The 20,758-nt window shown below is 44.0% G+C and overlaps 2 protein-coding genes and 1 non-coding gene across 3 annotated transcripts; all 3 read right to left on the bottom strand.

Annotated features, from left to right (window-relative positions):
* Positions 1-234: 234 nt before the first annotated feature.
* On the bottom strand, positions 235-7,279 carry LOC134643803 (galectin-8-like). Its single transcript, XM_063496373.1, has 9 exons — positions 7,169-7,279; positions 3,008-3,096; positions 2,692-2,899; positions 2,448-2,570; positions 2,307-2,372; positions 1,873-1,899; positions 1,386-1,474; positions 633-798; positions 235-548 (listed from the first exon to the last, which is right to left on the bottom strand). Exons 1-9 carry the CDS (start codon positions 7,205-7,207, stop codon positions 399-401), a joined length of 957 nt encoding a protein of 318 aa, XP_063352443.1. The 5' UTR covers positions 7,208-7,279; the 3' UTR covers positions 235-398.
* A 1,386-nt stretch (positions 7,280-8,665) lies between these two features.
* Positions 8,666-12,396, bottom strand: LOC134643799 (ribonucleoside-diphosphate reductase subunit M2-like). Its single transcript, XM_063496368.1, has 10 exons — positions 11,292-12,396; positions 11,107-11,175; positions 10,593-10,739; positions 10,403-10,519; positions 10,186-10,319; positions 9,998-10,092; positions 9,775-9,908; positions 9,580-9,684; positions 9,383-9,496; positions 8,666-8,987 (listed from the first exon to the last, which is right to left on the bottom strand). Exons 1-10 carry the CDS (start codon positions 11,379-11,381, stop codon positions 8,835-8,837), a joined length of 1,158 nt encoding a protein of 385 aa, XP_063352438.1. The 5' UTR covers positions 11,382-12,396; the 3' UTR covers positions 8,666-8,834.
* LOC134643940 (small nucleolar RNA SNORD94) lies at positions 9,063-9,198 on the bottom strand. Its single transcript, XR_010096449.1, has one exon. It is a non-coding gene; the product is annotated as a small nucleolar RNA SNORD94 (small nucleolar RNA).
* Positions 12,397-20,758: the final 8,362 nt, after the last annotated feature.

Below are 20,758 nucleotides of genomic sequence, written 5' to 3'. Positions count from 1 at the left end.
TTCTGACATTAAGTATAATTAATTAATAAACATTTTCAAAATCTGGTTCCTCAGGTTTCATCTGATTTGACTGAGTAAACTTAGAAAGTCAGATGTTGAGTTCACAGAGAAAACTAATCTGAACTCAACATCTGACCCAGCATCACGGCTGGGCGGTGATCTGGTCCCCATGGTGTCGCCAGCACCACTTCTATCATCAGCAGCTGCTTTTGGAACAAAACAGCTGGACAGATGTGAGGAATGACAGACTTTTATTTTGAAAACACTGGACAAGACATGGTTTTTAGTAAAAGAGGAAATGAAGTTAGAATCTGTTAAATGATAGGTTACGGAGGAGGCGTCAGTGGTTATTTTTTTTTTTTTTTTATGGCTTCGTGTTCATGATGGTTAGCAGGCGCTCAGAGGACTCTGACGGCAAGCAGTGTCACATCTCCTTTCACCTCCACCTGGTTGATGGCACTCAGCTCCTTCATGCGGTGTTTGTAATCGAGCTGGTGCTGCCCATTCATGGCGACTCTGAAGTGCTGCGCATCGCAGCGGATGATCATCTGCGGGGAGATGACAGCAGGTTTAACAAACAAACAAAAAACCCATCACAACATGTAGATGTTAGGGCAGGGGTCAAAGGTCACCTCAAAGTACTGCCCCGCAGTAAAGGGGAAGGAAGCGAGCGCCATCTCCTCATGACCCCAGCAGTCAGAGAGAAAGGAGTTCCTGACAAAGACACGCTTCTTCAAGCGAGGGTTCAGGTGGAGAGCGATGTCGGACCCAGTCGCTGGCCGCAGGTTCACGCAGAAACTGCAACAGGAAGTGATGTCATTAATGAGCCATGAAAGGCTAAATCGAAACTCTGAACTGCTTCATGTTTACTTTCTCTGCAGGTTCATGCAAGGTGGTCTGTGATGATCAAGTGACGGTCACATAACTCAATTTAAATTTATATTTAAATAAAACCTGTAAACTCTGAAACTGTTTCAGTGACTTTAATCCAAACATTATTTATTTAAACTTGAACTTCGGTTTAAGCTAATCAGTTTCTACTGGCTCCAGACTTCAGGTTTACTACGAAGAAGTTATTCATCACAGTCAGGTTTTCATTGTGTTAGTCGGCTCAACAATACCTAAACACCACAAACATAATGTCTATTGTGACTCTGGCGCTCTGCTTCAGGCTCTGAGCAGCTTGTGGAGTCAGTTTGTAAATCAGAGCCTGGATTCACAAAGCTGTGATTAATTTATTATGAATTTAAGAATATAAAACTTATGTTGTCATTAACAAGAACAACATTTTTACTAAAGTTAATTTAAGTTCTGATCGATGCCTCACTGATTGTCGCTTTGATCAGTTTCTGTACTGGGCTCCCACAGCTGTTTATTATCCTTACCTCTCTGCGTTCTGATTGGTCTCTCCTTTGATGACGATGCTGCGTCCGACTGTCAGCCCATTAACCAGCTGACCTCTGAACGGGATACTCTGCAGGAAACAGGGAGTCAGACGCACTAAAACATTTCCCTTTTTTTTGGCTTTATAGTTTTAAATATAAATTTAGATCTGTGTTAAAAGTTAGAAGCTCATTTGGTATCAAATAAGATCAGTGATCTCACTGATTAATGTAAGATCAATCGGTGAAATATGATAAATCATTTTCTTTAACTCTGATTTCTTTACCAAATTATGATTTCAGGCCAACCATGTGGGCTGATATAATATGACTGATATAAAAAACAGAATTTAATTTATCATATTTATGTTAAGTAAAAGAAGCTAAAAGTTGCTTTAAAAATAATTTATTCAAATTTCTTTGTATTAAACTGTTGTTACTGTAAGAAATAAATGCATCATCAATCAATGATTTGATCAGGAAAACTCACCAAATCACCTGATGAGGAGAACACTGGCTGAAACGCATGGAAAAAAAATCTGATTAAAATCTGATCGACTGATGCATTACTCTAGCCAATCAGACCACAACCGACGCTGATCAAAAAACAGACACAGTTTTTCCAGAAAGGTCCACGTTTCCGTTGCCCTGTGATGACTCGTGTCCTGTGCTACGAAGATACCCACGTTATCTTTCTGTTAAGATCCACTTACGCTAACAGTGAGGGTCAGAGGTCACACCAAGCTGGTTATCAACTGGGTAAGTAACATGAAAGGGGCGGGGCTTTCATATTTGGAGGCAGATCATCAGAAAACGATCCCTACGAGTGCCAGCCATCCAGAGATGTTATCAGACAGCGATTTCAAATCTATAGCTAACATAAAACTATACGAGTGAAATGCAACACAGATATGAAAAGGACACCTGATCAATTATTGCTGATTCGTATGTGTCCTTATTGGGCGGACTGCCAGCGGGAGAGGTGGGGCTCTGAAACAAACAAACAAACAGGTTAACCCTCTGAAGGTAAAGCTGCAGGTTGCCACGGGTTACAGAGACACTCACTGAGCTCGGGGAAAGGATGCCCACAGCCTGAACTTTGACTTTTCCTGAGATGCTGATGGTGTCAACACGCTCCAGCTCCACTCTGTGTTTGTACTCCAGCAGGTGGGCGCCGTTCACCGCCACCTGAACACGCACGGAAAACAACACATCGCTGGACACCAGTTTGACTCGCATTGAACAGTTAAACTAAAGTTCTGCCGTGCTGACTCTTCTCTGACACCAGCTCTGTCAGCTCGTCTCTCACCTTGAACTGGTCTTGGAGGATGAGGATGATGAGCTCGAAGTCGACCTCGAGCCTGAAGGGCATCTCGTAGTGGATCTGTTCGCGGCCCCAGTACTCTTTTGTCAGCGTGTTGCACACGATGCACGACTTTTTGATCCTTGGGTTGAAATGGAACGCTATGTCGGCCCGTGGCTTCACGCTGCTGCCGCAGGTGAAGTCCACCTGGAACCTGTGAGACAGCGCGGAGAGAGAAGATCCCGCTTTAAGAATCTGCACCCCGACTCTGACGTTTGTTTTTTAAAAATATCTGATTGATGATGAAGATCGGCATCCTCACCTGTCAGCACCAGACGGCACAGAGCCCTTGATCAGAACCATCTCACCTGGCAAGAACCCACCCAGGATCGTCCCAGCAAAGGGAATCGACTGTGGACAGAACACCACAAACATGAGGAGGGTCAGATGACCACAGAGAACACCTAGAAACACCTGAGAGGAGGGACTAGATTGGTGTGAATGAACCAGAGCTCAAACCTCCGTCAGCAGCTGATCAGATTAGAATCTGAAATTAGAATGTAACAGGAGAATCACAGAAATCCTCCTGCTTTCACTTAGAGACGCTCAGAGAAAACCTCCACCTGTTTACACGTATCTACAAATTTCATATATTTAGAGGTTTTTCCAAAAGTTTGATTTGGCACAGATTTTATGCTGAATGTCCTCCCTGACACAACCCTCCTGTTTACCTGGGCTCTGACCCGGGGATAGGTGTGTCTCCCCTCCTGGGCTTGAATGTGTTACCCTGCATGCAAAACAGATCCACGTCTGTGCATTTGAAATAAAGTGAAATAAACGTGTCTAAACAGATTCAAGAAACGTTTGCTACATTCTTCCTGTCTCACAGTCAGGAAACATCTGTAACATCTGCCCTGACAGTACTGCACTACTGCACGTTTGACCAAGCTTTGTGTCTCAGTTTAATTTTTGATATTATTTCTGCCTGAGCTGGTCGTTGTTCACGTTTGCACAGCATCGTTCTGTCAGGAGAAACTCTTGGATGGGACTCTCCACCAGTTGCTCTTAGAAGTGAAGAAGCTTTTCCGTGAGACGAGGTGAAACGTCTTCAAGAAACTTAAAGATGTCCAGTCGCTTTTCTTTCCAAGCTCTTTAGACTACCATGACCTGGATCACTGAGAACCTTCACAGACATCTTTGATTTGATTATGAAAAAAAGAACTAAAATAAAAGCAGAGCAGTAAATAATCTGCTCTCAGGTCTGTGGACTGTCTGTCTGTATCAGGCCGTCAGTTCCGCTTTCAGGTCCAAAGTATTCTCATTAAGCTTGTTCCGCACTTGTAGTCAAACGATTCTGACTCCAGGTAAAGACACCTGCTAGCTCACTTGAGTCACCACAGTAAGACTGTGTGACGAGTCATGTGCAAAGGTGGCAAAAGTGCTCGCTCATCTTGGCTAACTAGATGCTGAAGTACTGCAAGCGCAGTTTACGGACACCTGCAGTGGTTCTGGTCTTCATGTGACATCCTCAGGGGACTAATAAACGAATAGGACTGCCTGTCATGTGTTTCTGTTCAGGCTCAGATAAGTTTGATGTTTGAGGCTCACAGTGATAAAATAATAACTCCCCCAAAGACATCAAACCTGAAGTCTGTTCTGAAAATGTGAGGAGCAGAAGGTTCAGGTGTTTGTTTCAAATGTAGGGAGTGAAAATAAAAAGTAGTCAGAAAAATAAAACTACTCAAGTACCAACAAAGTATTTGTACTTTGTTACGTCCCACCTCTGGTCATGTGATCATTATTAAACTTCAAACAGTGCTCCACCTGCAGGAAAATATATAAGTTTATAGGTGGACCTGAATCGGGTGACCTGTCCACCCAAAGACGACTGTAATTGTAAACTGGTGCTAACGAAATAAAGTTGAATTGAATTACAGTGACTTGTAGTCAAGTTACTTTACTTTTGCCCACAGCTCTGCTAATGTCCCAACAAAGAATCTCTGTTGTTTCTCACATGTTTGAGCTGATTTCAAACCTTTTTCTTTTTGACTGTTAATAATCATATCAGCGGTTTTATGAAGGGCAGGGATTTAAAGCTGGTTTTGTTCTCTCAGCAGGTCGAGACTTCCTGCAGGTTTTATTTGTCTAGATCTGAAGGCCTGTTTTTACCTCCTCTTGTTCACTCTGAACATTTTCTTCCTGCTTTCATTAGTAGATTTTATCCTGGGGGGGTGACTGAATTTTTTTGCACAAATCACATGTTTTATTCATATTGGAGTTTTTTGCTTTTAGTTTGAATCATTTACAAAAAATCTGCTCTGTTCTCGATCTTCATGCACAAATATCTCCTCTACATTTCAGAAGAAGTTGCAAAAAATGTAACAGAAAGACAGAGCAGATTTCTCCTATATTGGCTTCCCTTCATTGGCACTCTGTTAAATACAGAATTCAAAATCCTGCTCCTCACATACAAGGTCTTAAACAATAAGGCCCCATCTTATCTTAATGACCTTATAGTACCATATGTACCATATATCACACTGCAGCCTTACTTGTTGTTCCTAGAGTATTTAAAAGTTGAATGAGAGGCAGAGCCTTCAGTTTTCAGATCCCTCTTCTTCTAAACCAGTTTTCAGTTTGAATTCAGGAAACAGACTGTTAGAGTGAATTGTTACATGTTTGTCATTTTTATGCTTACCATCCATTTCTACATTGTAAAGCAATTCCACAGTCCCCCTCCCCAGATTCTTGAGTTTTTGGGTGAGGGGCTGTAGGTTTGATTACAGACACATCCTATCTGGAAGGTCTGTTTGATGTAAGCTTCCTGCCCACCAGGAGGTCTCACACACACACACACACACACACATATATACACACAGTGCCTCGTCTTTGTAACCAAGGGGGGTTAAGAGGGGAGGTACGTGTTGTAAACTATTGTGTGAACTGTAACAGTTTGTCAATAAATAGCTGTGAGGGAAGCTGCTCTTTGAAGGACTTTGGGCTGGAGACAGGTTAGGAGCGTGAGCTCCAAGAGCTGGTTCTTGACCAAAGGCCTCCCTTGCGCAAGTAATCGATCGAACGCTGTTGCCTTGTTTTTCTTTCATGGGAATAAGTCCTGGATACAGCGGGGTCTGAGTTTAGACCCAACACAGACACCATCTCTACTTTTAAGATTATGCTTCAAACTTTCCTTTTTGCTAAAGCATATAGTTACAGCTGGATCAGGTGACCCTGAATCCTCCCGTAGTTATGCTGCAATACGTGGAGGCTGCTGGGGGATTCCCACGATACACTGGGCATTTCTTCTTTGCTCACTATGTGTTAATAGACCTCTCTGCATTTAATTATTAGTTATTATTAATATCTGGCTCTCTTCCACAGCATGTCTTTGTCCTGTCTTCCTCCCCTCACCCCAAAAGGTCAGAGCAGATAGCCGCCCCTCCTTGATCCTGATTCTGCTGGAGGTTTCTTCCTGTTAAAAGGGAGTTTTTCCTTTCCGCTGTTGCCAAAGTTCTTGCTCATAGGGGGTCATATGATTGTTGGGTTTTTCTCTTTATGTATTATTGTAGGGTCTGCCTTGCAATATAAAGTGTGAATGCTGTTGTAATTTGGCACTGTATAGATAAAATTGAATTGAAATTAATTGAACTCACTCCTTAATCTAGACGAAAACCCACTAAAATTTTTGCATATTTTAAATTTTCTATATGTCCAACCCACCAGATCAGATCAAATCAAACTGTGCCGACCTGTTCTTTAATTCGGTCTAAAATAAAACACGAACAGGGTGACATGTGACTCTAAAAATGATGCTGGGCGGAGGCACTAATCTTTAACACAGTTTGTCCAAAAAGGTTGACGAAACAAAGTTTTCAGTGGATGACACTAAAGCCGGAATGCCAGGGGTCAGTTATTATATTTACATGATGTCACACGTGATGTAGAAGAACGATTCATGATAAATAATCAGTGTCAAACGAGCTAAAACACCGTCGCCAAACTGAATACAATTTTGAAGATATTTTACAAATTGTCTCAGATGTGTTCACATCTAAACCCAAACATACTTAAATCACACTTTAAATACCTGGTCTCTAATTCAGCCTGAAAAAACAAAACAAAAACACGCTTAACCCACACAGCATCTCATGTGACCGAAACTTATGTCAAGCCAGCCTCTCTGAACGTGTGTTCCGCAGTGCGGCAGTACCAAAGGTTTGCTTCAAAGCTTCTATAAATAAAGTTTTTAGCGGATGATATTGAAGCCGAACTCTTTCCGTTGTTTGTCAGTGTATTTAAAACACTTCGAATATTTTTTAAAAGAATGTTTAACATAAGATATTCATTGTTTAAGGCTGTTAGGTGAGCTAAAATGCTAACTGATCCCTTCACAGAAGCATCGTCGATCAACAATCGATTTATCCTTGAAAGTGAGAATGAAAAATGATGATACAGATCAATTCGAAACCATAGGATATCTTACCGGGTTGTAGAACACCTGCCTCGGGTTGGAAATCGACATTTTTGCACAGAATAGCGTCTCCGCAGCTCTTTCTGACTACTTCGTTTGTTTACTTCCGTTTATGACGTCACGCGGACCACGTGTTCAAGGATAAGACCAAAGACTACACACCCGAAGATAAAATCAGAGCTTGAAGTCACAATAATGTCAACTGAATTCTCGTAGAAATATAGTTAAACCCACTTTACCCTCTTTACACTAAAAAGCGTGTTTTTGGTCTAAACTGTTGTTATGTAAAACACGCTGTGGTCCTTGGTGATGACGTCACTGTCCTCTCCTTAGAGACTGCGGAGGTTTGGTGGAAAATGTCTCGTGGTTCCAATAAATGATTGATGGGAGACTGCGAGGCTTCCAATTGACCTCTGAGAAAAAAAACAAATTAAAAAAAATAAAAATAAAATAAAATAAAAAAAATCAGGAAATCATCTCAGTGAACATTATTGTCAAAGTGTGGTTTGCTGAGTGATTAACACTGAAAAACTTCTGGAAAATGTTTTTATTTTGGAATAAAATGTATAACTGCTCAATTATCTCCAAACCTGCTGTCAGCCACCAGGACAAAGAAGAGATGAATATTATCATCATCATGTCTGACTCACATGTTTATAACGTATGAACACTGAAGCACCAGCCTTTGAATTTTATCCAGAACACAGAGATAGGTTATATCCTTCCTTACATCCTCCTGTGAGTGACAGATTAAAGGAAAATCCTTAACCTTTGACCCTCAACATCACATGTTGCTGCCAACCTTGACATCAACTTGATGCAGCCTGTTAGTTTAACAGATGCAACACTGGACCTCAAAGTGTACACTGAGTACAAACTACATATCCCATGAGTACATCCAATTCTGTCTCCCAAAGAGATGCCATCCCACCACTGGACTGCAGGGTTTTTGTTAATTAAACTAGAAACACCAGTGCTGTCTTCATTATGAAAATAAAATATTGATCATTTTTGAGAATAAAATCTAAAATATTTAAATGTGCAGATTACCGTTGTTGTTTTAGGACAAACTGCCATGGCTGCTGTTCCCTCTACAAACTCCTTGTGTAGATAAGTCAGTGGAACAACTGATCATCCATTCTCTTCATTTCAGGAGGCTGCAACCATGATGGGTAAAAACTTTTGGGACACTGAAATTTTTGTAGATTCTCAGAAAACTTGTTTAAGACTAAACAAGCCCAACAGTTTATTTATACACGGCTGTGGTTGCTCAGCCTCAGAATGATCAAAAGTCTCAATTCAGATCAGATGAGTTGTACAGAAATGGAGATGATCTTCATTTCTGTACAACACACCTGCTGTCACCTAGCAACTGTGACAGCAGCAGCACGTCATTGGCTAGGCTGTCCAGTGCAAGTCGCTCACTTCCAGCCTTCTCTGGCCTGAAATGATGGACTACGGTGATTTAGAAAGATGTTACAGATGTGAAACTGAAGAGTCTATGCTTTTTACAAACAGTTACTTTATTACAAAAATGTACATATTTAAAACTATAATAAGACTTAATAAAAACTCTACAAAGTCTATGTACAAAAAGAAAAAAACAAACAAACATTTGAACCCGACTGCAGTCCTGCCTGCAATCCAACTGGCTGAAGTCCAAAGAGCAGCCGCCGCCTCAGAAGTCAGCGTCCAACCGGAAGGTGTTGTCCGTGGGCGTCGCCATCACGCCCATCCTCTGGTACTCGCCCACCCGCTTCTCAAAGAAGTTGGTCTTTCCCTCCAGGGAGATGTTCTCCATGAAGTCAAAAGGGTTCTCCACCCGGTAGATCTGCACACAGAAACACCATGTCAGTCAGCGCCACCCACTGCCGCCACCCTGAGGTCACCTGCCCCCACCCATGGGAGAGTTCAGACAGGCGTCTGTGTCGCACTGCCGCTGCCCGTCAGAGAACCACTCGTCCTCTGATCAGACTCTGCAGCAGCACTCAGCCCCCATCACCGGCTGAGGTCCGTACCCCTGCGCACTTCATCATCACTCACACCATCACCTTCATCATTTCGCTCTCTGAGGTCAAAGAATTCCTAAAATGTGTCTGTGTGGAGAACTGATCATTTTTCTTTTAAAAGTTTAGCTTGTCACTGAGATGAGTGCGGATGTTTCGTGATGCTGTTTTTCTGCCATTAAGTCAGTCACATGATCACATGAGCTGTGTGGGGCGTTACCTTGGAGAAGCCGAGCTCCAGCAGCAGTCTGTCGGCCACGAACTCGATGTACTGTTTCATCATGTCGCAGTTCATCCCGATGAGCTTCACGGGCAGAGCGTCAGTCAGGAACTCCTGCACACAAACCAATAAACCCATTAAAGCCATCCTGAACCAGTGGGCCCAGCAGAGCAGCTGCAGGTGAAGCTGGGACTCACCTGCTCGATCTCCACGGCGTTCTTGATGATGTTGATGACGGTTTCCTTGGGCGGTTTGTTCACCAGGTGTTTGAACATCAGACAGGCAAAGTCACAGTGCAGACCCTAAACGCAGCAGGCGCACAAACACACACGTTAAGAGCGACATCATCACTGGTTCAATACCTGCGATCCGACACCAACAGGGCGCCTCACCTCGTCTCTGCTGATGAGCTCGTTGGAGAAGGTCAGGCCGGGCATCAGGCCTCTCTTCTTCAGCCAGAAGATGGCGGCGAACGAGCCCGAGAAGAAGATCCCCTCCACAGCGGCAAAGGCCACCACGCGCTCTCCTGCAGATCAATAAACAGACAATAATCAATGAAGCTGCTTGAGGTGGAGCCATTGTGTCAGGTGGCCTAATGGGCGGCAGCTTATTTACCATAGGTGGCGTTCTTGTTGCCGATCCAGTTGAGCGCCCAGTCGGCCTTCTTCTTCACGCACGGCAGCGTCTCGATGGCATTAAACAGGTACTCTCTGAGGGCGGGAACACATCGTCACTCACCAGTTAGATCAGTACAGGCCAGTTAAGCCACTACAGAACAGTATTTGGCCCCGCCTCCCGCGTACCTCTCTTTGGGGTCCTTGATGTACGTGTCGATCAGCAGGCTGTACATCTCCGAGTGGATGTTCTCCATGGCGATCTGGAAACCGTAGAAACACCGGGCCTCCGTTACCTGCACTTCCTGCATGAAGCGCTCCACCTGTTGGTCAAAGAGCGACAACAAGAACGTTACAGCGGTCCGTGACCTCAAAAAGATCTGTAAGAGCGGGCGCAGCGGCTCACCAGGTTCTCGTTGACGATGCCGTCGCTGGCGGCGAAGAAGGCCAACACGTGGGAGATGAAGTAGCGCTCTTCGTCCTTCATGGCATCCCAGTGCGGCAGGTCCTTGGACAGATCCACCTGCACAGACAGAGCACGTCAGCATCACGGCGTCCAGCATCAGGCCCCGCCCCATTACAGCAGCTCTACCTACCTCCTCTGCCGTCCAGAAGGACGCCTCTGCCTTCTTGTACATCTGCCAGATATCGTGGTACTCAATGGGGAAGATGACGAAGCGGCGAGGGTTCTCCTTCAGCAGAGGCTCCTCCTCCTGCGAGCTGCTGCTCTTTTTCACTTTGGGCTGAAGACAAAGACCATTGCTCAGGATTATTGATCATCTTATTCATCGATTCTGGAGCAAAAACAGTGAAAAGTTAAAGTTTGTGCAGTCTCGCTGCCTGTATCGTTCACTGATCTGAAGGTGGTGGACAAAATAACAGAAACAGCATGAACCCTGAACACCACAGCAGCTGTTCCTAATAAACTAGAACCCTGAACAGACCTCAAGCTCAGCCGCTCACTGTTGGCGCCACAGCCACAGTTTAGGCGCCACATCTGCGCAGTAACACACACGAAGCTGCCGTCAGTGAGCTCAGCATCGACTCGGTCCGCTGATATGAGGAATCCGCTAAAAGTGCGAAGCTTCCTGCGGCTTTTCTCTCACTTACCGCAGCAGCGTCGAAGATCCTCCGCGCGGTTTTGGACGCCAGGATGCGGCTGCTGTTCAGGCCCGGAGGCTGAAAGGAGACACAGACCGTCAGCACACACAGCGACTCTTTATCGATACCTGTAATTGTTCGGTGACGTTTGAGAATCGGCGGCCTCTGTGAGCGGGAACCTGAAGCAGCCTCACCGTGTTCTCTTTGTCCAGAAACATTTTGTCCAGCTGCCCGCTGAGGGTCTGCTCGTTCTTCACTGAGAGCGGGGAGCGCGCGGCCAGCATCGTGACTTTTCGGGTTCAAACGGACACAAAGAAAAAAAACACTAAGAAGCTAAAAGGAGCAGAAAACTAAAGCTTGGTAGCTGCAGACAGACGGAGACAGTATAGGGCTTCTGCTGCAGCTCGCCCTTTTATTGGAATCTTGGCGCTAGAACTGCTGGCCAATGGGCACGCAGCTAAATGAGCCCCTTTAAACAGTCGGGAGGGACCAAGCCAATCAGGTCGCGAGAAGTGCTCTCGTGACCCCTAAACGATTGCGGGAAATTCAAACTCTTCGTTTGTGCGGGTTACAAAACCTTTCGTAACTGCTGTTTACAAAATGATTAAAACGAGTGCTTACGAAACCTTTCAGCCTTTGATAAAAATCTCGCATTTGTTCATATTAAACATTTTATACTGTGATTCTAAAACACGTTAGAATGTTTCTCGAAGAAAAAACGCTTCTGTAATAATGAGACATTAGCGCCTAAAGAATCAAGATTTACATATATTTTCGCGCAGGTTAAGTTCAGCGGGTTGTTCTAAATCATGTGGCTGGATCCACATATGAACGGATACTAACCGATTTCTGCTTTAAAGGGTCTACCAACAACTTGCTGTTATTTAAACTCAGTCTTTATTTCTGCTGCCGCCATTTCTGATTTCCTCTCATCTAAATTAGCAGTCACCATGGAGATTTAGCCCCAAAATTCACGTAACACGCCCAACATTACATTAACGCTTAATTTACAGGCGCCCTATGCGTTTTCATATCAGAGAACAAACAATTGCATCAACAAAAAATGTAAAAGTGCAAAGAAAGGGAATCTGCAGGAATATGTCGGTTTCTTTGCGTCACTTGAGCAGAAAAAAATGGATTTAAAGGCAGATTTATTGAGTCTTCCTGGCTCCCATCACCTGAATGTGTTGTAACTGCGGTCTGAGCAGCTGTCAGCCTCTGGAGACAAACTTTGAGCTTCATTTTCCTCATAAATCCGATCTTATTAAACCTACATCTCCTTCCAGCTTGAGAGCTTCATGTTACTGCTTCCGGGTTACAGCTGACGAGATCGGGTCGCTCAGTTTCGCCCCCTGTTGCGCGGGATGGACTCAGTGACTCAGTTTTCCAGTTGTTGTCGGCAACAGTCATGATCCTTTTGATGCATTTGTAATCAAACTGTAAACATATTTGGTTATAACTAAATCTGTCTGGATGAGAAACCCTTATCTGACCTTTTATCTCCAAATAACAAAAATATAATCTTCAGTAATAATAAACAACTATGAATGAATGAATCAATGAAAGCTTTAATAAAAGACTTAAGTCCATGATTACACAAAGCACAACTTATAAAACCAAAATGAAAATATAAAAATACATTTAAACATTAAACCATATTACAAATGTAATCTACAATGAGCACAGGTCTAATGCTACAAACAGTACAATTAAAAGAAATCAGTTTACACATAAAGTCTTAAACCAGTGCTTCCTCAGACTGGATAAATGATGGGAATAACTCACAGTAGGATTTGTGAGTGCTGAAATCATAGCGTTAGCCGAAGCATCCAAATACTCTACAAAAGTGAACATTAACTTCTTCAAAAGTACTTTAAAAGTACAAACACCCTAACCTAACATAAACATCTGACTGGCACTCCCTCGTCTAGGTAGATGCAATGAGGATTCTCATTGCATCATTGTAAGTGAAATGCAACTTCTGCATGCTATATTTAAGATGACCGCAGGGGCAGTATGGAGCGGTGTGCAGTATGCTTTAAACACACCCACTTTTAGTGGAACTGAACAGAAGCTAAACTTGCTTTCAAGATTGTCACATATCATCATCATCATCATCACTTATTTAATCAGTAATAAAATAACCAAGGTATTTCAGCTTTTTCCGAACTTCGAGAACATTGTCTTAACGGTTAAACACAGGAAAATGTAGTATTTATCCTGCTTGGTTCTACATATCAAGACTTTTACCAGCAAGAGAAATAAGAGCCAGCCTACTAAGATATTCCTCCTCATTTTCAGGAGTTTCATAAGGAGCATAAATATTACAGACAACAAAACTATTGTTATTCTTTGTATGTTGTATACCATTACACCAGTCTACATCGAGCCTTATTGGCTTTATCGCAGCCACCGCCCTGGTATTCTGTCTCTGACTATAACTGTGCTGAGATCAGTGGTTGATTTCCCCACTCCCGAACATTTTGGATGAAGGTAGTTGGATCAACCAAGTAAGGTTGGGATAACCTGCAGTCAGCTGAGACTGAAGAAGTCACTTGGATTAGGGATGAAATGTTTCTCCCACTGAAAACGCTACGTCCAGATGAACAGAATCAGCTTTTTGGGACTTCCTTATCTGGATGTTTCAGCATGCATCAAGACACTGTGCTGATTAAGAGTCTTTTTCTCCAATTGATCTTTCTGAGTTAATGTCAGTAATTTCTTTCTCCAAACCATCAGCGTGTCTTTCAGACCCCATTTCTACAAGACTGCAAGACTGCAAAGAAGCCATTAATTAATGCTTCAATCTTAAATATGATCAAAGTATCTCGCTCGTTCATTTGTTCGATCCCCGTCTGCCTCAGTGTCCATGCCAAATACCCTGGGCAAGATACTAACCCCAAGTTGCTCTCCGATGCATCCACCTGTGAATGAATGTGTGTGAATGTTAGATAGAAGCACTTGCACAGAAAAAAGGTGCTGGTGTGAGTGAGGCAGTTGTATAAAGCACTTTGAGTGCTCAGATAGAGTAAAAAAGTGCTGTATAGGAACCAGTCTATTTACCATCTCTCATTTACCATCAATTATTATCAGGATGTTCTAAAAACTCTCTGAAAAGCCTTCAGTTAATCCAAAATGCTTAGAGTACTGACAGGGAACAGAAAGAGAGAACAGATTTCTCCTATATTGGCTTCCCTTTGTTGGCTCCCTGTTAAATCCAGAATTCAAAATCCTGCTCCTCACATACAAGGTCTTAAATAATCAGGCCCCATCTTATCTTAATGACCTTATAGTACCATATGACCCCATTAGAGCACTTCGCTGTGGCACTGCAGGCTTAGTTGTTGTTCCTAGAGTATTCAAAAGTAGAATGGGAGGCATAGCCTTCAGTTTTCAGGCCCCTCTTCTTCTGAACCAGCTTCCAGTTTGGATTCAGGAAACAGACACTTATCTCGACTTTCAAGATTAGGATAAACTTTCCTTTTTGACAAAGTATATAGTTAGGGGGTGGATCAGGCGACCCTGAATCCTTCCTCCCTCCTAGTGGATGCCATACTTGCAGAAACTAAAAATACATTTTCAGTTTCTTTTCTTTTTCTGTCTTGGCCTTTCAGCTCCAGCTTTTTTGCCACTTCAACACTAAACTCTCTTCTACAAACTGCGTGAGCGCACAACGTAGGGGAAGGCTTGGGAGCAATACAGTGTCAGTAATTAATGTGAACAAATGGGCTGCTGTCAGTGCCTGTACAGCCTGTGTGGAGTGTTCTTTTAATTGACCCATCGATCCAAAATTGTTTCAGCTCGCCGGTAAAACGCCAGGTATGCCAGTCCAGCCCTGGTTTTAGCTCTATAGCCATAGGTTTTAAAAACTTGTAAAAGCAGTGCACTGTAAACCCAGATTTTATTTTCATTAAACTTTTATAGTGGTCATTAGTTATTTTTTATGTTTTATTAAAAAAGCAGATACTGCTAAAACTAAATTAGTTGTACAAGTTCAGTGCAAGATCAGTGCACTGATCATGTTACGTGGAGATAACTGGAATAGTCTAGTAAAGTACCAGGAAGGGGTGGGGCTTCCTGAAAACTCCAGATACTTTATATTTAAAAAAGTGGTCTGTTTTCTTTACTCTGCTAATGCATTTCTAAGTAATGTATAGTGTTTTTTTTTTCATGTGGATGACTGTCTTCTGGCTGGATTTATAAATGGGTATTAATAGAAATATCATGATTGTGCTGTTTCGTTTTTAAGACTCTAATGACTCTTTTCATCACACTGATATTCGGACATTCCTTCTTGTTAAGCATGAAGGTGCTCCGTTTACACTTCACTCTGTCCGAGCATAAATGTATTTTTTATTGTTAATTGATTTGTGTTCATTTTATATTCAGTGTTTCACATGATAAATGTAATTGGTGAATACTTTTAAACTGGTCAGATTTCATAACTCATTCATTTGAGCAATAGTCATATGCAAATTAGTTATAGTTTTTGGCACTTAAAGATGGGATAAATATTTAGCATGATTAATTTATGTGTTTTTAAGGGTATTGTTTGTTTTTTATATTATGTGTGTTTATTATTAGATGGTACTTCAATATGAAAACTATCACTGCCATGATGTTTGTAAATAGCTTGGTGTTGAAGTAAAGGGCCATAGTGAAGATTATCAAAGAATCTCCTGTGAATTGTTTGTTTGGAAAGGGGGATTCCTTTGAGAATGTCAAGCTAAGGCTTCATTCATCAGGATTTACAACATCTCTCCCTGGATTGCCCCAGAATCTCTGTCTGCTCACTCCCATCTTTGAATTGTGTAGTTTTCTCACTGTGACTCGAGTGTGTCTGAGTGGTCTGCTCCTTTTGTCCATTTCTCACTACTCATCTGGGACTCAACAGCCATCTGTGTGCGTGGGTGTTGGACTTCCTCACTGGCAGAACTCAGGTGGTGAGGGTGGGTAGGTGCATCTCCGACAGCATCACCATCAGCACGGGAGCACCACAGGGGTGTGTCCTCTCGCCACTGCTCTACTCCCTCTACACTTCAGACTGTGTGGCTACCCATGGCTCCAATACCATTGTGAAGTTCACTGACGACACAGTGGTGGTTGGCGCCATCTCCAACAACGATGAGGCGGCCTACATGGATGAAGTGAAGAATCTGGCATCGTGGTGCCAGGACAACCACCTCCAGCTGAACGTCGGCAAGACCAAGGAGCTGGTGGTGGACTTCAGAAGGGGTCAGCACAGGGACTACAAGCCCATTATCATTAATGGAGCTCCAGTGGAGAGAGTGCAGTCCTTCAAGTATCTCGGTGTCCACATCTCCTCAGACCTGACATGGTCTGCCCACATTCAGGTCCAGACCAAAAAGGCTAGGCAGCACCTGTACCACCTATGACAACTGAGGAAGTTCAGGGTCTCTCCAGTGATCCTCAGGACTTTCTATACAGGCGCTGTGGAGAGCATCCTCACACAGAACATCACATCCTGGTATGGAAACAGCTGTGTCAAGGATAAAAAAGCTCTTCAGAGAGTGATCTGTATGGCAGAACGCTGCTGCAGGACTGCTCTCCCTTCCCTACAGGACATTTACATCAGGAGATGCTGGACTAGAGCGACTCAGATTTTGAAGGACCCATCACATCGCAGTACCGAACTGTTCCAGCTTCTGAAATCAGGCAGAAGGTTCCGCATCATCTGAACAAAAACAGAGAGGCTCAAGAGGAGTTTTTATACTGAGGCCATTCGTGCGCTGAATCCCCAGGATATGGTGTCAGTGTGTATCGAGGGTAATTTAAGGAGAAGGCACTGCATTCCAGAACTGCAACATTAATATCAGTTAGGCAAGCAGAAATTTAGATTGGTTTATAGATTGGTTTACTTAAATTTTTATTTTGTTTCCAGATTTTTTCTTTTGGTACATAATGAAATAAAGATGTGGCTTAACATTTTAACTTCAGGAGGAGACAACACAGTGAATAGGTGGGGGTCTAGGAAGGACAAACAAACAGGTTTGTGCGTCTGTGTCATCAGGGTCATATAGTAGACCTTTTATTTTATGAGATGGTCATGCAAAGTTTGGAGCTTCAGAAAATCAACAGTTTGTTGTATGTATGTAAAATCCCTCGTATGTAATATGTGGGATTTTCAAACAGAGAGGCAATACTTTGAAAACCTTGGAAGTCATAAAACTGTATGAAACTGTTCATTGTGTTCTTCTGGCTACAGTATTAGTACATATATATACTTTTGGTTGACATGAAAGTCTGGGTGGAGTGGGTGGAGTGCCCAGAATGGGTGGAGTGCCCATTCTGGGCACTCCACCCATTCTGGGCACTCCAGAATGATTGTTAAAATAAAGAAAACCCATTTCGAAGACATTTTTTCCTGTGTCCTCTATGCCTTCGCTGCTTGGTCCCTCACACCCTGGGTTGAGGAATGGGTCCTGACTGTCGTTTGAGCTTATGGGCCAAACGAAAGTTTGGAGTCCCCAGCCTTCCAGTCATTCAGTACCATCAGGCCAACCCTTCTGGATGATAAGCTGACAGTGTTGCAGGTGGATGTGTCTCTCATGTCCCAGATTGTTGATTACCTGACAGGAAGACCACAATATGTGCATCTTCAACATTATGTGTCAACAAGGTGATCAGCAACACAGGGGAACCACAAGGGACCGTCCTCTCCCCCTTCCTCTTCACCCTCAGCACCACAGACTTCAGCTACTGCACAGAGAGCTGCCATCTTCAGAAATTTTCTGATGACTCTGCAGTGGGTGGATACATCAGTGAGGGTGTTGAGATGGAGTATTGGGCTGTGGCCAACTCCTTTGTCACATGGTGTGAGCAGTATCAGTGTGACAAATAACAAAGACTTGATTGTGGACTGTAGGAGGACCAGGAAACGTGTGACCCCTGTTTCAATTCAGGGGGTTGATGTGGACATTTTGGAGGACTATAAATACCTCGGGGTACACACAGATAATGAACTGAACTAGGTTAAAAACACCACCACAAAAACATCAGTCTGTTACTGTTATTATTGTCTTGGAGCAACTGTAACCATATAATTTCCTTAGGGGTTAATAAAATAATCTGATTCTGATTTCCTGAGTGATAGGTTGCTTTTCTCTTCTTTACACCACTACCACTTTTTCAAGCTGTCAATCTCAATAGTATCATTGTGACACTATTGTGACACAGACGGACACTTCTGCGTTTGTCAGTTCAGTAGTGCTTTATTTACAACTGTGATTTTTTTTGGAAGGTCACTTCTCTGGTGGGGAAGGAGCCTGAGTTAGTGCATGAGGCTGAGAGGTACTAGATATAGTCAGGCTCACCTCAACGCATAGCTTGGGCTCTGGAACTATTCTCCTGGAGAGGGGTTGGACTCTATCTTAGTCTGGAGTTGCTCTTGGTGATAGGCGGTGGGCTGGGGTGGGTATCCTAGTATCCCCTTGGCTTGCTGCCTGTACTTTAGGGTTTCTCCCAGTGGACAAGAGGGTTTGTTCCCTGCGCCTTCGGGTTGGGGAACGGGTCCTGACTGTGCTCCACCGGGGGACTCTGTTGTCCTACTGGGAGACTTTAACACTAATGTGGGCAACAAGAGTGAGACCTGGAAGAATGGCCAACCGGATCTGAACCTGAGCAGTGTTTTGTTCTGTCCAAACCACAATTTGTCCACACCATGTTCGAACATAAGAGTGTCCATAAGTGTGTGGCACCAGGACACCCTAGGCTGCAGGTCGATGATTGATTTTGTAATTGTATCACCAGACCTGCGGCCATATGTTCTGGACACTCAGGTAAAGAGAGGGGCTGAGGGGTCAACTGTTCACCACCTGGTGGTGAGATACATTGGGTGGTGGTGAGTTGGATCGGGTGGTGGGGGTGGATGCTGGACAGACCTGGTGCACCTAAACGTATAGTGTATACCTGGGAATGCCTGGCAGAGGCCCCAGTCCGCGAGATCTTCAACTCACACCTCCAGCAGAGCTTCAACAGCATTCTGAGGGAGAGGGGGGACATTGAGTGCACCATGTTCCACACCTTGTTTGCCGAAGCTGCTGACTTCGAATGAAAACATTGTTGGGCAGTGGGAGGAATACTTCAAGGACCTCCTTAATCCCACTGGAACGTCTTCCGTGGAGTTAGCAGAGTCTGGGGACGAGGGGGACGGCTCATCTATCTCTAGGGGTGAGGTGGCTGAGGCAGTTAAACAACTCCTTCGTGGCAGAGCACCACGGGTGGATTAGGTCTGCCCTGGGTTCCTGAAGGCTCTGGATGTTGTAGGGCTGTCTTGGTTGACACGCCTCTACAATACTGTGTGGAGATCAGGGATGGTACCTCTGGATTGGCAGGTTCCTATCTTTAAGCAGGGGGACCGAGGGTGTGTTCCAGCTATAGGGGGATTACACTCCTCAGCCTCCCTGTGAAAGTCTGTGCCAGGGTACTGGAAAGGAGAATCCATCCGTTAGTCCAACCTTGGACACAGGAGAAACAATGCGGCTTTTGTTCTGGTCGTGGAACACTGGACCAGCTCTTTATCCTCTCGAGGATACTTGAGGGTGCATGGGAGTTTGCCCAACCAGTCTACATGTGTTTTGTGGACTTGGAGAAGGCATTCGACTGTGTCCCTCGGAGTGTCCTGTGGGAGGTGCTTCAAGAGTATGGGGTGTCTTGCCCATTACTAGAGGCTATTCGATCCTTAAACAACTGCTGTAAGAGCTTGGGCCACATAGCCGGCAATAAGTTGGACTCATTCCCGGTGGGTGATGGACTCTACCAGGGCTGCAATTTGTCACCAATTATGTTCATAATTGTATGGACAGAATATCTAGGCATAGCCAAGTTACGGAAGGCTTTCATTTGGGTCTCAGAATCTCATCTCTGCTTTTCACGGATGATGTGATTCTGTTGGATTCATCAGGTGATGGCCTCCAGCTTGCACTGGAATGTTTACAGTAGAGTGTAAACATTCCAGTGCAAGCTGGAGGCCACCACCATTCCCACTTCCAAGTGGGAATGAGAATCAGCACTTCCAAATCTGAGGCCATTGTCCTCAGCCAGAAAAGGGTGGAGTGCCAACTCTGGGTCAGGGACAAGTTCCTGCCCCAAGTGGAGGAGTTCAAGTATCTCCGGGTCTTGTTCATGAGTGATGCAATAAGGGAGCGGGAGATCGACAGACGGATTGGTGCTGCGGCTGTAGTGATGCGGACACTGTATTGGTCCGTTGTGGTGAAGAGAGAGTTGAGTGTAAAAGCAAAGCTTGCGATTTACCGGTCAATCTATGTCCCTAACCTCACCTATGGTCACGAGCTTTGGGTAGTGACTGGAACGAGATTGCAGATACATACTGTAGAAATGAGCTTTCTCTGAAGGATGGCTGGCCTCTCCCTCAGAGTAGAGCCGTTACTCCTCCTGGTGTAGTGCGGATAAGCTGGAGGAGGTGGCCAGGGATAGGGAGGTGAATAAACTAAACCAGCTTAATGTCAGTGATGCAGAGGAACAGAAACAAGCACCAGTACGCTGGATGTTGAATCTGTATCTTATAATTCACTGGACTTCGAACTTCAAAAAGTGCGTTTTGGGCAAACTTTCAGGACTCATCTTGGCTTGCTGCTCAGAACAGGTTAGAACATATGAAGGAAATATTTTTTACCTACAT

Source organism: Pelmatolapia mariae, linkage group LG15 (genome assembly GCF_036321145.2).
Source record: "Pelmatolapia mariae isolate MD_Pm_ZW linkage group LG15, Pm_UMD_F_2, whole genome shotgun sequence".
Classification (NCBI taxonomy): domain Eukaryota; kingdom Metazoa; phylum Chordata; class Actinopteri; order Cichliformes; family Cichlidae; genus Pelmatolapia; species Pelmatolapia mariae.
This window is presented reverse-complemented; position numbering and strand designations above follow the sequence as displayed.